At 42.9% G+C, this 15,819-nt stretch overlaps 1 protein-coding gene across 3 annotated transcripts in view; it reads right to left on the bottom strand.

Annotated features, from left to right (window-relative positions):
* Positions 1-15,819, bottom strand: part of Cpvl (carboxypeptidase vitellogenic like) — a 103,528-nt gene that overhangs the window by 45,976 nt on the left and 41,733 nt on the right. For 2 of the 3 annotated variants that reach the window (XM_028758404.1, XM_028758405.1), the window contains exons 8-11: positions 14,474-14,596; positions 13,997-14,128; positions 9,240-9,338; positions 7,472-7,645 (exon numbers count right to left, since the gene is read on the bottom strand). In XM_028758404.1, the coding sequence (XP_028614237.1) occupies positions 7,472-7,645; positions 9,240-9,338; positions 13,997-14,128; positions 14,474-14,596 (528 nt within the window). The remainder of the gene's footprint in view (positions 1-7,471; positions 7,646-9,239; positions 9,339-13,996; positions 14,129-14,473; positions 14,597-15,819) is intronic. The other variant, XM_028758406.1, reaches the window with a different exon arrangement.

Genomic DNA, 15,819 nt, shown 5'->3' with positions numbered 1-15,819 from the left:
CTGGCCTCATATTTTAAAGATACTTTTACCTTTTTTATTTGTTTGTTTGTTGGGGACAGTGTGCACATGTCATAGTGTGTGCATATGTGTTTGTGTATGTCTGTGTTTTCATCTGTATCTGTGTCTGTGTTTGTGTATCTGTGTGTATGCTAGAGGAATGTGTGTGTGTGTGTGTATGTGTGTGTGTGTGTATTTGTGTGTAGGTCAGAGGACAACTTGCAGAAATTGGTTATCTTTTTCCATCATGAGTATCCTAGAGACTAGATTCAGGTAGTCGGGTTTGGCTGAACAATCATCTTTACCTCCTGAGTCGTCTGATTGACCAAGCTTCAAGATATTTCATAATTTCTTACCTATTTTGTAATTCCATTTTACATACTTGAGTATACTATATACAGTTGTTTTATATTCTGTGTATCATATTCCCTGCATATCAAGCATCTTGACTCTCCACATCTACCTATTCTGTATGGCAGCCTGTTTATTTGTGTGTTAGGTGATTTTATTTTTAAGTTATGGTCTGTGATGCTTATAATTTATTGTCAATTTGACTGTGTTTAGAATCACCTAGGAGACTCATCTCAGGGTATATCTTTGATGAAGAGGTTTAACTAAGAAAGGGAGACTCATCCTGAATTTGGGTGCCACCAGCCCGTAAGCTAGGCGCCTGGACTGAATAAAAGCAAAAGAGGAGGAAGCCAGACAAGCACCAGCATTCCGATCTATTTTCCGATGCTTGCAGGTGTGAGCAGATGTGAGCAAGGTGCAGCTACTACAGGGGCAAGCCACTGCTGACACCAGGCTATTCTTGACATGATGGACTCACATTGCGCTTAAAGAACACAATCTTCCTCAAGGGACTAACTTTTTGTCAGTTATGTGCTCACAAAGAAAAGAAAACCTAGAGAATGCACGAAAGTGCATGTTTACTAAGTTTAGCTAGGAAAAATCCAAGAGACGAATGTTCCTCTGAGTTTTGGGTTGTTTCCACTGGTTGAGTGGAAACTACCAACACGGTGACAGAGTGGATGCTTCATACCTCCCAGACCCGGTGGCAGGCCAAAGGTTAGCATCCATGCTTCGTATGGACCCAACAGCAGGGTCCCCAGCTGCAGACCTGTATCCCGAGGATGCTGAATCCTCAGGATTCAGACTTCCGGTTTTCTGGTGTTGTCTTCGCTCTAGATTTGCATACATTATGACTGTACTTGCAATGTACCCGGGAGTTTGCAGTGCTTATTTTATAAGTGGCTATCCAGTTTTTTCAGCACCATGTATTGAAGATTAACCTGTTCCTCTGTCCTGCCATTCACAACTTGTCAAAGAGCTTCTGACTGTATTTACACCAGTCTACTTCTGAGTTCTATTCTGTCCTATAGATCTATTTGTCTAGTTTATTGCCAACTCTGCAGGAAGACTTTGTAAGTTCTCCAACATTCTCCATCTTTGATATTGTATTGGCTATTATGAATCTTTTTACTTTTCATATAAACTTTGAAATCAGCTCACCCACGCATACAAAATAATTAGCTGACAGACTTTGATTGGGGAGAAATTGAAACTCTGGATCACCATGAGAAATGCTGATGTCTTGGTAACGTAAACTTGGCCTATGCATGGACAGGCGCATTCTCTATTCTCTGATATTTATATCTTTCACCAGTTTTGTGATTTCACATTTCACTAGATCTACACCTAAGTTTCTCATTATGTGTGTTTGTTGACACGAATAGTACTGTTTTGATTTCAAATTGTTTATTTACTGCTGAGAATTAAAAGTAATTAACTCCTGTGTATTTATCCCATGTCCTATAACTCTGTCGCAGTTATCCAATGAGGTGGGTTTTCTGTTTTGGTTTGGTTTGATTTTGGTTGTTTGTTCTGAAGCTGATTCATTTGGATTTGCTATATAGACTATGATATTCATTTTATTATCTGACTCTTTTTTTTCATCTTTTTTCTCTTTTGTTGTTGTTGTTGCTGTTGGTTTGGTTTGGTTTGTTATTTTGTGTTTGGAGACAAGGTCTCTCTATGTAGCCTTGGCTGGCCCAGAACTTGCTATCTAGACCAGGCTGGCCACAAACTCACAGAGATCTACCTGCTTCTGTCTCCCAAGTGCTTGAATTAAACGTGTGTCCACTATGTCCTTCTCCCTTTACTTTCATAGAGCTGAGTCTTCCATAGAAAGTCTTGTTTTCTTTCTCTTTAAAAATCTTACTAAAAGTTTCTTGCAATGTTAATCATCTGACAGCAAATTACTTTCCTTTCTATTGTCTAAGATCGCCTTGCATATTAGATATCTACTTTGTTTATTTGTTTTGTGTGTATCCTGTCTGATGTTCTCTGAGTGTTTTACATGCCGCATTGATTTGCATAAATTTCCTGTCATTAACTGCTTACAATGTTGCTTCTGTTGCTTTTTAAACATTCTCCCTATGGTCATATCATTGCATGAAAGTCGCTCTTTTCTTTCTCTTGTCACTTGGAAGCTGCTCTGCAGGGTTGAAGCTGGTTTTTTTTTCTTTTTCTGTTGGTTTTTGCAGTGTCTGGTGTCATATCTAAAACTTGGCGATTTTCTCCTTCCTCAGCAGTACCCAGTCCGCTAACAAACTTGCTAAAACCGTTCTTAATGTCTGTTACAGCATCCTGATCACAAACACTTCTGCTTTTAGTCTTAGAATTTCCACGTCTCCACATCTAGTGTCTACCTGCTCGTACATTTTGTTGTTTTCTAGGAAAGTGCTAATCAAGTATCTTCTGTTTTGTTTTAAAATTCCTCCTCTGGAATGTTGCCATTCTTGTCATGTCTCATGCTGGATGTAAGGAGTATTCAGTGTCTTCAAACCATACTTACAAGGTTTTATTTAAAGGTTGGCACTGTGTACTTGGGAGTAAGAACTGCACGAAACAGGTCAAGATAAGCAGCCGAAAGACTTGAAATAGAAACGCTCCAAGGTCTTCATCTCTTAGGAGCCCGTACTTACAGACTGTGAACTTCACAGAACCGGATGCCCCTGCCACTCGATGGTGGAACAACATGTCTAGAGGGGGCTGCAGATGAATAGAGAAAACTTAGGATGGTTCCATTTACTCTTTTTTAACTTTTTGATGGTGGTGGAACTCTTCATCCGTGTTTGGAGTTTGATCTTTTCCCAGGTCATTCACACATACTTTCAATGCTGTAGGGACAAGCTACAGCTTCCATCCATCCATGTAGATCACGAGGCTCCAGCCACCCAACAGTGTGTCACGGGACTGGTGGTTTGGGTTATTGCATTTTGTGGTTCATATCCATTGAAAAAATAAAACGCACAAACTAGTCAACATTTAATTAGAGTAGTATCATGTAAGATGGCTTCCCAGCTGCAGACCAATGAGAGTAGAGCGAGAATGTTGAAGGTAGCCTGGGCTGAGCACTAAAATCTGTTAGCTTATATTAATGCATTTTCAACTAGTACTATGTCTAACCTACCATGTGGATTTTTTTTTGGGGGGTGGGGTTGGCATGCAACCCCTCCCCTTATGTAAAGTAGAAGCATCAGCAGGCTGTGATCAAACTCCAATAGGTTTGGTGTTGGGAAAGTAGTGGTCTCCTTTCTGGACAAATCCTGTTAAAATCATGATACTTGGGCAGGGTTTACAATGCTTCCTTCCCCCTTCTTCTCACCATCATAAATGCCAGGGAGATCCCCTTAATATTCTCTCGAGAACCTAGATGAACAACCCCCCAGCTTGATTGGTTCTCCAGGGCTTTGACTTCTACACTCTGTGTATGAGCCTCCAACCACATGCCAATCACAGTTTCATTTCCTGCAGGGCCCTGTTTCTACTGAGGTCCCCCTCCTTTCGAGGTTGTGTTCCAGACAGGGAGAGATGCTTCTCTTTATTTCCCTCTAGGGTGGAGTACTGTGGCTTGCTCTGTGACTTTATTCACAATTTTGAGAAGAGCTTTCTCCCTATAGGAATGGTATGGTGACTTCTAAACTCTCCAAGTTCTAGACATGAAAGTGGAAATCTATGAGAACATTTCTGTTTTTGTAATTTGGGGGGTTTCAGGTATAAGCCTGTGTGTGAGAGATGGAAGTGAAAAAGGAGGAGGGAGGGATGGAGGGAGAGAGGAGGAAGAGGAGGAGAAGGAGGAGGGAGAGAGGGAGCAGTACATGTGGAGGTCAGAAAATAACCTCAGGAGCCCTTCCATCTTTTTGAGACAGGGTCTCTTTGTTGCAGACTGCATACTCCAGGCTACCTGACACACACAAGCCTGGGAATCCTCCTGTGTCTAAATCCTATCCTGCCATAAGAAGCCTGGGACTACATAAAAGTGGTTTGGAAGGTGAGTGTGCATTCAGGTTCTCACACCTACACACATGTGTGACAGGTCTTTACCCCCTGAGCTATCTCTCCTCTCGGAAGCGGACCCTTTTCTGTGCTATTGTATAATAAGGAAATGGAATCACAAAGAGTTGAATAGTCACTCAAAAGGAATAGCCGTGAGCTGAGAGTCACTGTTTTACCTGATCCTTGAGCATGAGCTCTAGGTCACCATAGTCTTTATGGTCACACAGTCCCTAAAAATCCTGACAAGATTCTGACCTGATTTAATCTTGAAGAAATTCAGGTCCTCTACCAGGTCACTATAACGGTACATATCTCAGTTTACCACTGTACCATCCAAAATCTCAGGATCTGTATCACCCATAAGCCTTTGCAAGAGCGTGGCTGTGCTTGATGTTCACATACAAACACACAGAAACACCATCACAGACACTCCTGAAGAGTCAAGGGGAGAGAGTACTGGGAAGAGACTCCTGTGATCTTATGAACAGAAACAGGCTTACTACTTTCTATGACAAATTAGAACCGAGTCTTATGTAAACATGACCTTAAGGACAGTAATGTCTTAAGCCAGTCTACGTTGTTCTGATTCTGTTATATACACACTGAGGTTTGCCATCAATAGCAGACAAGCCAGTAATCACTGCCAGGAGGGTCCTTCCAGCTGTCTCCATGAATGTCTGGTTTGTTCCACAGCCTCGCTGTTCAGTCGGCACTCAGACCGACTGTACAGTTTGTTCTTTCTTTACTTCAACATGCATCATCTGCAACTCTAAACAATTTCCTTTTGCTGGAGATTGATTCAAAATCAAAACATACAGAAAAGATTCATATTCCATGGGAGTTCACATTTGTAGGTGCCAAGGTCTGAATATTTCTATCTCTTCCCCCAAAATACATACATTGGTACCTAATCCCTGACGTAGAGACTTGGGAAATAACTGAATCATGAGAGTGGAATGAGTGTAAAGCCATAAAGCAGTGGTTCTCAACCTGTGGGTCATGACCTTTTGCAGGGTTGAAGGACCCTTTCACAGGGGTCACATGTCAGATATCCTATATATCAGATACTTACATTCAATTCATAACAGTAGCAAAATTACAGTTATGAAATAGCGATGAAAATAATTTAATGGTTGAGGGCCACCACAATGTGAGGAACTGTATTAAAGTATCCCAATATTAGAAAGGTTGAGAACCATTGCTATAAAGGAATTCCAGCCTCTTCTGCCAAGGAGGACCCTGCATAAAGGCAATAGGACACTGACTCCCACTTCCAACACAGAATTCCTCCCCCCCGCCCCCAGACAACAGCATCTGGTGCTGTGAACAGTAAGTTTTTGTAGACTGGAAATTACCCACTCGAGTATTTTGTCATATCATCCAAGAAGACTGAGATAGTTGATTTGGGTTATAGAGGCAACAAACGGAGAGGCTGAAATATCCAAATGTTCTCTAGTCAGGGTGTTTCTCTTTAGCATCCAGTGATCAGGTCGAGGTGATGGCTCAACATTGGGAGCACTTTATCGCCAGGAATGCTGGGTGTTCCATTCTAGCCTCAAATGCTGTACAAAGGACTCACTTTCCAGAGTGTGTGTGTGTGTGCATGTGTGTGTGTGTGTGTGTGTGTGTGTACACATCCCAAAGCCCAAATCAAGAACCATTTTGAATTTTGTTAGGATATTTAACTTTTTATGTCTTAAAACACAAGTGCTAAATACTTTTTGGTTTAGTAAATTGAGGATGATAAATACCTAGTTCGTTATGACAGGTTTCCTTGGTATACCTTTGACATAGCTAAAGTTATTTCTATTTATTCACTGGACATGAACACAGTCATGGACATGTGCTTTGGGTCTACACCTACATAGGTATCAAGTACCCAGGATAGCAGTGGTGTGTCCTAAGGATCACCAAAGAAGAAAACACTCAGAGAGGAGGAGGCTTAGAAGAGACAAGTACCAGATTCTCTCAGCAGAGCCCAAATCAAGGATGCTTGAAATGCTGGCCTAATATAGTGAGGCCTAATATAGTGTAGGGTCTCCTCATGTTCTGCAGGCTAGTAGACTTTACACATGTGTTAAGCCCTGTGTACTCGGACCAGAAAAGGTGAGCCTTCCAGGTGGGAATACTCTACAACACCAGCTGGTAAGTATGGTTTTATTCAGAAGCTTCCTACACCAGAGTGCATGCTGTACACTGAGACTTCCCAGGAGCATTCCTAACGCAGATATCATAGTAGTATATGTTCTTCATGTTGGAAAGAAACAGAAAAGGCTTGTGGGTCTACAGAAGCAGTGTGTGGCCAACTTATGACAGGTGAAAACTGAATAAATACCTTGGAGACTGAACTTTCTCATCTAATTTATACAAGGTGCCTTACAGCACTGGGTGTTGGGCTTTTGTGCATTTCGGGTACCACTCTTGCCTCAGTGGGCACAATCCTTCATCATTTCTGCACTCATCCTCCAGGGTTGCCCCACCCATGGGCCATCCCTAGGACCAGAGATGAGTGAAGAGAGTGGTACTAGGAAAGAAGCAATACACAGGGGACTTTTTGCCAGATCATCTGTTCTGAGTATCCCCCCTGATAATGGGGACCGAGGGACAGCTCACTGTGACTTCCACTGGGGCTTCCTATGGCCAACTAGTAGGAACATGTCAACCCTAAACATAGTGCCTGCCTTGCTCTGTTCAGAACCGAGTCATTGCCCACTCCGTGACAACAGCCCAACAGGGCTGGGTTTGTGGCAGATCTGAGCAGCATAATCCCTGATCAAAGCCAATGAGAACAATTCCTAAACAGATGCATTCTTGGATTAACTATGATGAGGCTGTCATTCACAGAATAAACAAGGAGGACAATTGATTGTTATGCGAGGCTAAACATCTTCTTGGCTTTATATCCTTTAACTAGATGAGTATAAGAGCTTTACTTAGGGAATCTCATTTTAACAAACTATTAAAAAGACAAGTTGGAGAAATAAGATAAAGAAGGCTATTTCTATTTTATAAATAGAATAGACGATGTCTTTTGAGAGGAGGAAGTAAGATAGGAAATAAAAGGAATTTCCCTCGGCTCACAGTAGCCCAGGAGTTTGGGGTAGACTCCTGTCCTCCACTGCCCCCTGCTTACCTTGTAGTAGTTCATGATCTCAGTTAGCCAGGGTTTCACCGATTTCATCGTGTCCTCTCGCAGGTACCTCTCAACCACGGCACCATCACTGAAGTTCTGGTTTCCCACGTGGATGGCTTGTCTCACTTGTGGGAGTGACAAGAATTTTGCAAAGTAAGTTTGGTCCTCAGGTTCCTGTCAGAAGGCACATCACAAGGTATCATGGAGGAAGATGTCAGGCACAGCCCACAGGGAGAGCTGAGACTCCCTCATAACACACAGCACAGTAAACAGGACAAGACTAAACTGTTAACTTTTCCTCATGACATATTAATGGGGCATCCCAGGTCAGGTAAGAGGGACCCTCTCATAGGCCAAACACAGAGAACCACCTTCGTTTGCAGTCAATATTCAATTTGCCCAAGAATGGATTTTCTTTCTCAGACACTAATCTTTTGCAGTCCTGCCTTCTAATTAGCCAGCTCATCAGAAAGAGTGTTGGAGAAACGAAGGAGGTAAGATTAAGTAAGGTAATCACTCCATGACCTTGGCTCCAAAGAAGAAGGTTAAATGGCTTTTAAGGGACGGGGGCATCAGAGTGGTTTAAAGCCATTGTCTCTACTTGCTGTTTCCTGCTGCTCATTAATATCTCTCTGTCTCACCTCCACACAATCAACTGTTTATAATTTAAGGGAGAATTATATCACATGTCTAAAACTGACACTTGATAAAAGACATAAAACAAAAGTTACCCACAACTGTTATTAACAAGCAAAAACAAATAAACAAAAATACTTCTTAAAAGTGTCTGTAATAATCATGAAACTTTAAAAAAAGGAATAAGTATTCATCTCTTTAAAATCCTCTCTGTTAGAAAAATACTGTTTAGGATTTATGTTCAACAATTCTTTGCTTCATCAGCTTTATTTATTTGTTTATTTATTTTTGGCTGTGAATACATTACTTTTTACAGAAAAACATTGTAATGACAAATTCTGTTTCTCCATTTCCTGCCATGTTTTGTTATTGGTTGAATATATATCCGAAACCACAGGACTGGGAATCCCACCAAAACTGACTTCATATTTTACTTACAAATAGCTCATAAATAAGTCAATTTAAAAAGTGAATGTATTGTGCTGTTCGGTAGACAAACTGCCAAGCTGGCGCTCTCTCTCTCTCTCTCTCTCTCTCTCTCTCTCTCTCTCTCTCTCTCTCTCTCTCTCTTATTCACTTAATTCTACATAAAAGATGTCAACTCTGGCCTACTTTTATGAAAGGAACTACTTGAATACTTCAAAAAGTATTCCAGAGGGCTTGAAGTGAGGGCTGCTCTGAAGGCTCCAAACACCTCAAGTTAAAAGTAAGGCAAGGCAAATATTTTCAGGAAGGTTGGGTAGTACTGATTACGTAAGCCATCTTAAGTGCAGGACAAAGAATGTGGATATTTTCAAGAGACTCATAGATTGAAGCCTAGACCCAGAACCCAGGACTGCAGCTCTAGCCTGGATCCTTCACAGAACTCCTCACCAAACACAAGGTCTAGGAGGGATACTGCATTAATCAAGACACTATTCTGAGATGTCTAGAACATCACCACATAATATAGATACTGACCTAACAAGCCCAGTAGGAAATAACCCCTAAAGGTCAGGAGATGGAATTATTCAATAAATGTCGGGCATGGTCATCTAGTTTAAGATGAGCTATATTTTTTCAATCAGGGGCAGTTTGGTTTTGCTAAAGTTTTAAGCACACGTTACTGTGTCCTTTAGATGGCGGCCATTACCGTGCACTGTAAAATGTTGTAGTAATTGGAGCATCCTGTCACATTCTGGAAGAAAGATGGACCAGTTGTTATATTTCCATCCAGCAGCTTATCCAGGACCTGGGTCAGAGAGGGAGAAAGAGAAGAACAGCGTCAGGGAGTGGTCACATGCACAACCATGGTTATAGCACACGGTCAGGACATTTTCCTTCTTTTTTTTTTTAATGATGTATGTATCTATATGTGTGTTCTTCTGTGTGCACATTTGCATTCACATGCGTGATAGACATATGCATGTGTGTGTGCATGTATGTGCACGTGCACACATATGGAGCCTGAAGACAGTGTATCATTCCTCAATCACTGTCCATTGTTTTATCTAAGACAGGTTCTCTCCCCGACCCAGGACTCGCCAGGCAGGGTAGATTGGGCTCCTGAGCACAAGTCCATGCCACTACGTCCGAGCTCTTGCTTTTACTTGGGTTGTGAGGCTCCAATTCAGGTCTTTGGGATTGCATGACAAACACTCCACCAACTGAGCTACCTCTCCAGCCTTTATATTTTAGAATCTTTTTCATTTTACTTTCTGAACATTTGTAGCGGGCAAATGCCCTCCCTCATAGAACATATATTCTAGGGAAACATACAAGCATGGTGAAGCAGATTATGAATGGTAAGGAGAACAGGAATGGGAGGTGCTACGGGTGTGCACGCCTACCTGTAGGGGACATTGAAAAAAGAGGTTTCACTTAGAAGATGACATTCAAATTATGACCCATTGGCTGGAAGAAAGTCAAGAATATAGATAATCAGAGAAAGAGTGTTGCAGGCAGAAGAGAGTAAAACCAGATAACCAGATGTTTCACCTTGGGAGTTTGCCTGGTGAGAGGGGTTGCCTTCACATGGCCCCTGGTCACATGAGCAGAGAGGGAGTGGCTTGTGGGCTGAGAGTCAAGGAGCTGGTGGAGTTTAAGGTCTTGGAGCCATTAGAGAGTATCTATGGACTCTAGCTTCAGTTACCAGCATGGAAGAGTGGTCACCATGGCGATTTGTTTTTCTCCAGCTGTATGCTACCAGCATGAAGACAGCCAAGAAGCAGCATCAGCCACGGCTGTAGCTTAGCCAAAGATGTTGAGGGAAGTATCTGTGGAGCTTAGCAGCTTAAATGTGTGACCCTGGGTTTAGGTTGGATAATCAGAGAAATGAAGCAATGGGGCTTAGGGCTCATGAAAAGATGGTGACTCAACAGGCTGAAAGGTACCTGAGCTGCACAATTGCTACAGTTGGTTCATGAACACAAGTGGGCTGGAGGGAAGGGTGTGGCAGCTGAATAAAGGTGTTCTAGCATCAGACTGTGGGCAATGATGGCTCTAGAAATATTCTGCTGGTTGTTTATTTACTTGGGTTATTTTGTTTGTCTGTCTGTTTGTTTGTTTGTTTGTTTTGATGAGAACAAACAAGACTGCAGAAAAAAAAAAGCAGAGGCTAAAGGACAGAGGAACTGAGTATTGACACACCATCCACGTGGTCACCAGGAATTCTGATGGAAGTGATGGAGAATGTGAAGAGAGACCCATGGTGTGGACAACTGCCCTCAACAGTGCTTGGTGATGCTCTCTGAGGCTTTGAAATGCAGAGCTCAAGGCTTTAGGAGGAAGAAGAAAATGCCCTGGAAGCAAGGCTGGGTTAAGGCTAGAAGATGAAAAAAGGAAGAGGTTGAGGATGGGGGAATAGTGGTGTTTTCTTTCTGCTCCTGCTGATGATATTTTAAGAGGGCCCTCTGAAAGGACTGTAGGACATGAATTCAACACATTCTTTAAAAAAAAAATCCATCAAGAGTGAGTTTAGTTTATTAGAAGATAAAATACCATTATCCTAATGTTTGGTGAGGAAACTAAGTTTCACAGAAGTGCAGTAACTTGGCCAGGGTACCCACTGATACTGGCTCTAGCTCCTCCATGACCTCAGCCCGTACTCTCAACCACGCACCCGCTGCTGAACTAGCCGTCAGAATGCAGTGCCTCCCTGGCCTCAGTACCTCTGGTTGTGCAGCATCCCTGTGAAAAGACGATTGTGAGGACTGAGAAGGGTAAGGAACCATTCAAAGTCTGCTAGGCATGCTGGGAATTCTGCTCTGGGCTGCATCTGGAGAAAAGTCCCTACTTCATCCTCACACTGCAGAGATAACCTGCTTGTGTAATAAACCTATGGGTTCATCACCCCGAGCAGGTGTCTTTCTTTAGTTTGCCTACTCTATGCTAGAAGTTGTAATGAAGGCACACATCACTGGTGGAGTCAATTTGCTGGGGTGAGGGGGGTGGCTCAGTTGGTACAGTACTTGTCACACAAGCATGAGGACCCACATTCGATCCTCAGTACCTGTGTAAAGCCCCTGGGGTCGTGCTGCTCACCAGTAATCACAGAGCTTTGGTGGTGGGAATATGTAGATCATATGGGTTTTCTGATTAACTTCTGTAGCATTTCTCTAGGAGAGACCCAGGCAAGTGAGAGACCCTGCCTCACAAACAAAGTGGAGGGAACATCTGAGGAAGGCCTGACATCAACCTCTGGCTTCCACATATACAGACTTAAACACACATCTGTGATAGTGTGTGCGTACGGACCTTGCACACACTAATGTTTAATTTGGAAAAAAAAATAGGTTGTTTTCAGCGAGAGACAAAACACTTGCTGTCTAACAAACAATAGGGCTAGATTGGTCCAGACTTTTGAAATCTACTTCATAATCAAATCTTGTTTCACAGAAAATGTTCTGTGATTGAGAGCATTGTTAGGAAGAAAATAGAAGGGACAAGGGATCAGCCATCTTGCTCGTGGAGAATTGTGGGAATATCCCGGATTGTTATAGAATACCCAAGAACCGTTGCATGATGGGGAAACACTGGAAACTGGACCCATTCCAGCTCTAGGTCTCACAATCTCTATAGCTCATGACTCTCCTCTGGGCTCAGCATCCTTATCTCTGCATGCATATAGATGGCTTTGGCTGTTTCAACTGTTCCCAACAGACATCACTACTCTTCTACTAACTGACTTATCTTTAAAAATCAGAACACTGGATCCCAAGGAGCTGCTCAGCCATTAATATCGCTTGCTGTTCTTACAGAGGACCCAGGTTCTGTACATGGTAGCTAATAACCAAGTATGTATCAGTTTGGATGCCTTGTCCTGGCCTCTAGGGGCACTGGGAATGTGTGTGATACACATATACACATGCAGTCAGTCACTCATACACATAAGATAAAATAAATACTTTTTTTTAAATGAAAGAGTGAGAACATCAAACAGGCTGAGTCTGTTGGACTTGAGATTTTGACGTCTGTGTCCTCTTGAATTTCAGGATGTCTTAGCATTTTTAGCTAACCTACTAGGCACTGCTTTGTCTGTTTCCTTTGAAAACTCAGAGGCTTTAATCCGTCACTCGATATCTTGGACCAGTGATTGGAGAGACATCCTGTACCTTCATGGACTGGTAGGGGAGGTGTTTTAATTTTAATTTTCTACTGAGTTTGGTTTGGGAGAGACTCCTGGGTCATCGTCTCATTGTCTCTAACCGTACAAAATACTCCTACTTTTCAACAGTTCTCCCAACCTGTGAGTGTCGTGGTTCCCGAGACAATTCCGCTTCCTTTGTGTTTACAGCTGCACAAGGCATCCTGACTCCACATTTTACAGCCACATCTGGTGCCCTGACCCAGAAAGGAGAGTCTGTGCATCCTGTCTAGGGCTGGGACTTCTCTTTCTCAACCCATCTGCACAGCTTGCTGCTATCAGACATCAGTGCAAACCATGTCACCTCCACAAGGGATCTCAGTAGAGCCCTGGTACCCTGCTTGTAAAATGAGCATCAGTTTACATTGCTTCTTTTCTCCCAAATCTATATGTCTCCTATTTTGATCATAATTGGTGTATGCTTCTGAAAGACTATTAATACCAGGCCTTGGTCCAAATAGTCACAATGGCCCTAGGCACATAAAACACATGAAGAGCAAGCAGACCGTGGTCTTCAGAGTTCATCCCTTGCTTCATTTACCTGTGTGTCAGACAGGATGGTTCTACTGATGCATAGCAAAAGTACTGAAGGAAGATTGTTTGCTTTGCCTTTGCATTGGCTAAAACATACAAGTTCCTATATCTCCTTATTTAGTGTAACGTTACACCATAAATAACCAAAAAGAAAAACAAGTAGGTAAAGTCTCAAATCATATCATCAGTCTTCAAGTGTCAGGTTAACTTCGTAATAATATTCACACACACACACACGTTGTCTTTTAGAAGATGTCTCCCATTACACTACACTCTGTAGACTTTGATCCCGACACCCGGAGGCATGTGACTTTGGTTACACACCAGGTCACCTCTACAGCTGAAGTACTGCTTATGGACATAAGCCTTCTAAATGTGTCCAAGCATCTGTTGAAGCTCAGGCATCCACTTCCCAGGTTACCTTGCTTCTGATTTCCATATGCTACAGAATGCCTTCAGGCCCCACACGGCGTTTAAAGAAATCAAAACGTCTAATGAGAGCCACAGTTAGATAGGCATGCCAGAATAATCTCGGGTTAAACATACAGCCAAAGTGAACTCGGAGAAACACAGGTGGTGCTTTTCTGCATATTCCCTCATTTCGCCTCATTTCTGATCATAGACAGAGGAGGGGAAAGATACCATCCCAACGGCATGGTGTGCCTCCTGACCCCTCCTCTCCTCAGATGGTTTTAATTGCTCGAAGGCATCCTGGGGGCCCCAGCACTCACTTCAAAGGCCTTCATCCACTCCTGTTCTTTGATGTATCTTATGCACTTGCTACACTGCTTCTGGAAGTGCTTTTGCTGCTGTTCATCCAACAAGCCAATCTCATATAGGAATGCGGCGTACCCTCCTATAATCTGGTGACAGAAGTGGTACACGTGAGTGCCACAGAGAGAAGGTTGGGCACCCTTTGCTTCAAGAAGAAACATTTGACCTATTAATTTTTGCTGGGATTAGTCAAACAAGACAATTATACATGCAGACATGTACAACAGGCACAGAGGCACAATTTGATGTTGGCAACCGCACAGGCTGAGACAGTACGTGGACACACCGAAAAGTTTAGCTAAGAATTCAGTTTGAGTGAAGTCAACCTTACTTTTTAACCAGGTAGGCCTCTAGGGTAAGAGGGGTGTTCATTCAATTCAAAGGAATTAATCTCCGTAAGGGACAGATTAAGAAAGAAAAAGCAGGACACCAACCGATTCAGGATCAGTGTATGCATCTCCAATGGCAATTCCTTTCAGGCGGATCTTGAACTTACGCCTGGGGTTGAGGGAGTGGATATAGTACGCTATGGCCGGAACGTATTTCCCTGCATAAGACTGAGAAGGACAGACATTGAGATGGCAGTCCCGAATCGATCCACGCACAACTACTCAGGATGAATTCAATAAACAAGTAACACCCACTTCCTCAGCTCACCTTGAAGGTCCTACAGTCACAAAAAACTCTCTGGCCTCCTATTATGTTCTCCCACCATACGACCCAAGTGATGTGGAAAACACGCAAATGCCATGTTATTATATGAACATTCTAATGTCTTTCCAAACCAAAATGATCTGGACCACACCCGCCAGGTGTCTCTTCCCAGAAACTTCTATTCCAAGCTCTGTGGGTCCCTCCCCCCATCGGCATCACACACTGGTGATCTCAGGATGTGGAGGACTTGGGAGTAGGGTCTCAGGTGATGGGGAGTATGGCGGGTATGACCCACCTGGGAGTCGGTTTCGGAGGAGAGCTCCTTTATTGAAGTAGAGGGGCTAGATTATATAGCTCGAGTTAGTGGGGAGGGGAGTATAAAGGACAAGGTGGGAGGTGCTGCAGCCGGGAGCTTCCTTCTGAGACAGCAGCTAGATTAACAGACCGCCAGGCACAGGATTTCCCAGAAGCCAGTTCTCTGGCGGGAAACAGAAGCCTAACGGCTTTACAATGATATGGCCTTTGTCCCTATGGAGTTGAGTAGGCCTAAGCATGATTTGGGTAGGAAGTTGTCCCATTCCTGCCCAGCTCTCTGAGAGATGGCCAGGGTAAGGGCAACACACCCTTACTGGTTTGGGAAACCCACAAAGTTCTAATAAAGGAAAGAGGAAAAAAAATTCTCAAATCTAAACCTAAGACTTAAAAATCTGCATAATGATGCAAAATTTGAAATCAGCATGTACTAAAGGGATAGAAGAAGGCGCAAACAAATAATATTCATTGGTCACAATTGTTCATTGAACTTATCCGTGTTTTCCAGCCTTTTCTAGCCCAGGGTTCTTTTCCAAAGGTCCAAATTGTTGTGTGGACCCATTTTCCACTAACAAACACAGTACTTCCACTTTTCAACAATGTTAGAAAGTGCTCTCATTGGCTCAATTATACAGGTTAATTTGGTGTTTATTATGTAGGACTACTTTCAAGTGTCAAGTCTCTCCTTCCACCACACGGGGTCTCAGAGATGAAACTTCGGGCATAGTTGGAAGGACTTTCTCCTACTGAGCGCTCTCTCTCTCTCTCTCTCTCTCTCTCTCTCTCTCTCTCTCTCTCTCTCTCTCTCTCTCTC

The sequence above is a fragment of the Grammomys surdaster genome, unplaced genomic scaffold (assembly GCF_004785775.1).
Source record: "Grammomys surdaster isolate TR1022 unplaced genomic scaffold, NIH_TR_1.0 126197, whole genome shotgun sequence".
In the NCBI taxonomy this organism is placed as follows: domain Eukaryota; kingdom Metazoa; phylum Chordata; class Mammalia; order Rodentia; family Muridae; genus Grammomys; species Grammomys surdaster.
The sequence above is the reverse complement of the archived record's forward strand: the minus strand, read 5'-3'. Positions and strand labels throughout refer to the sequence as shown.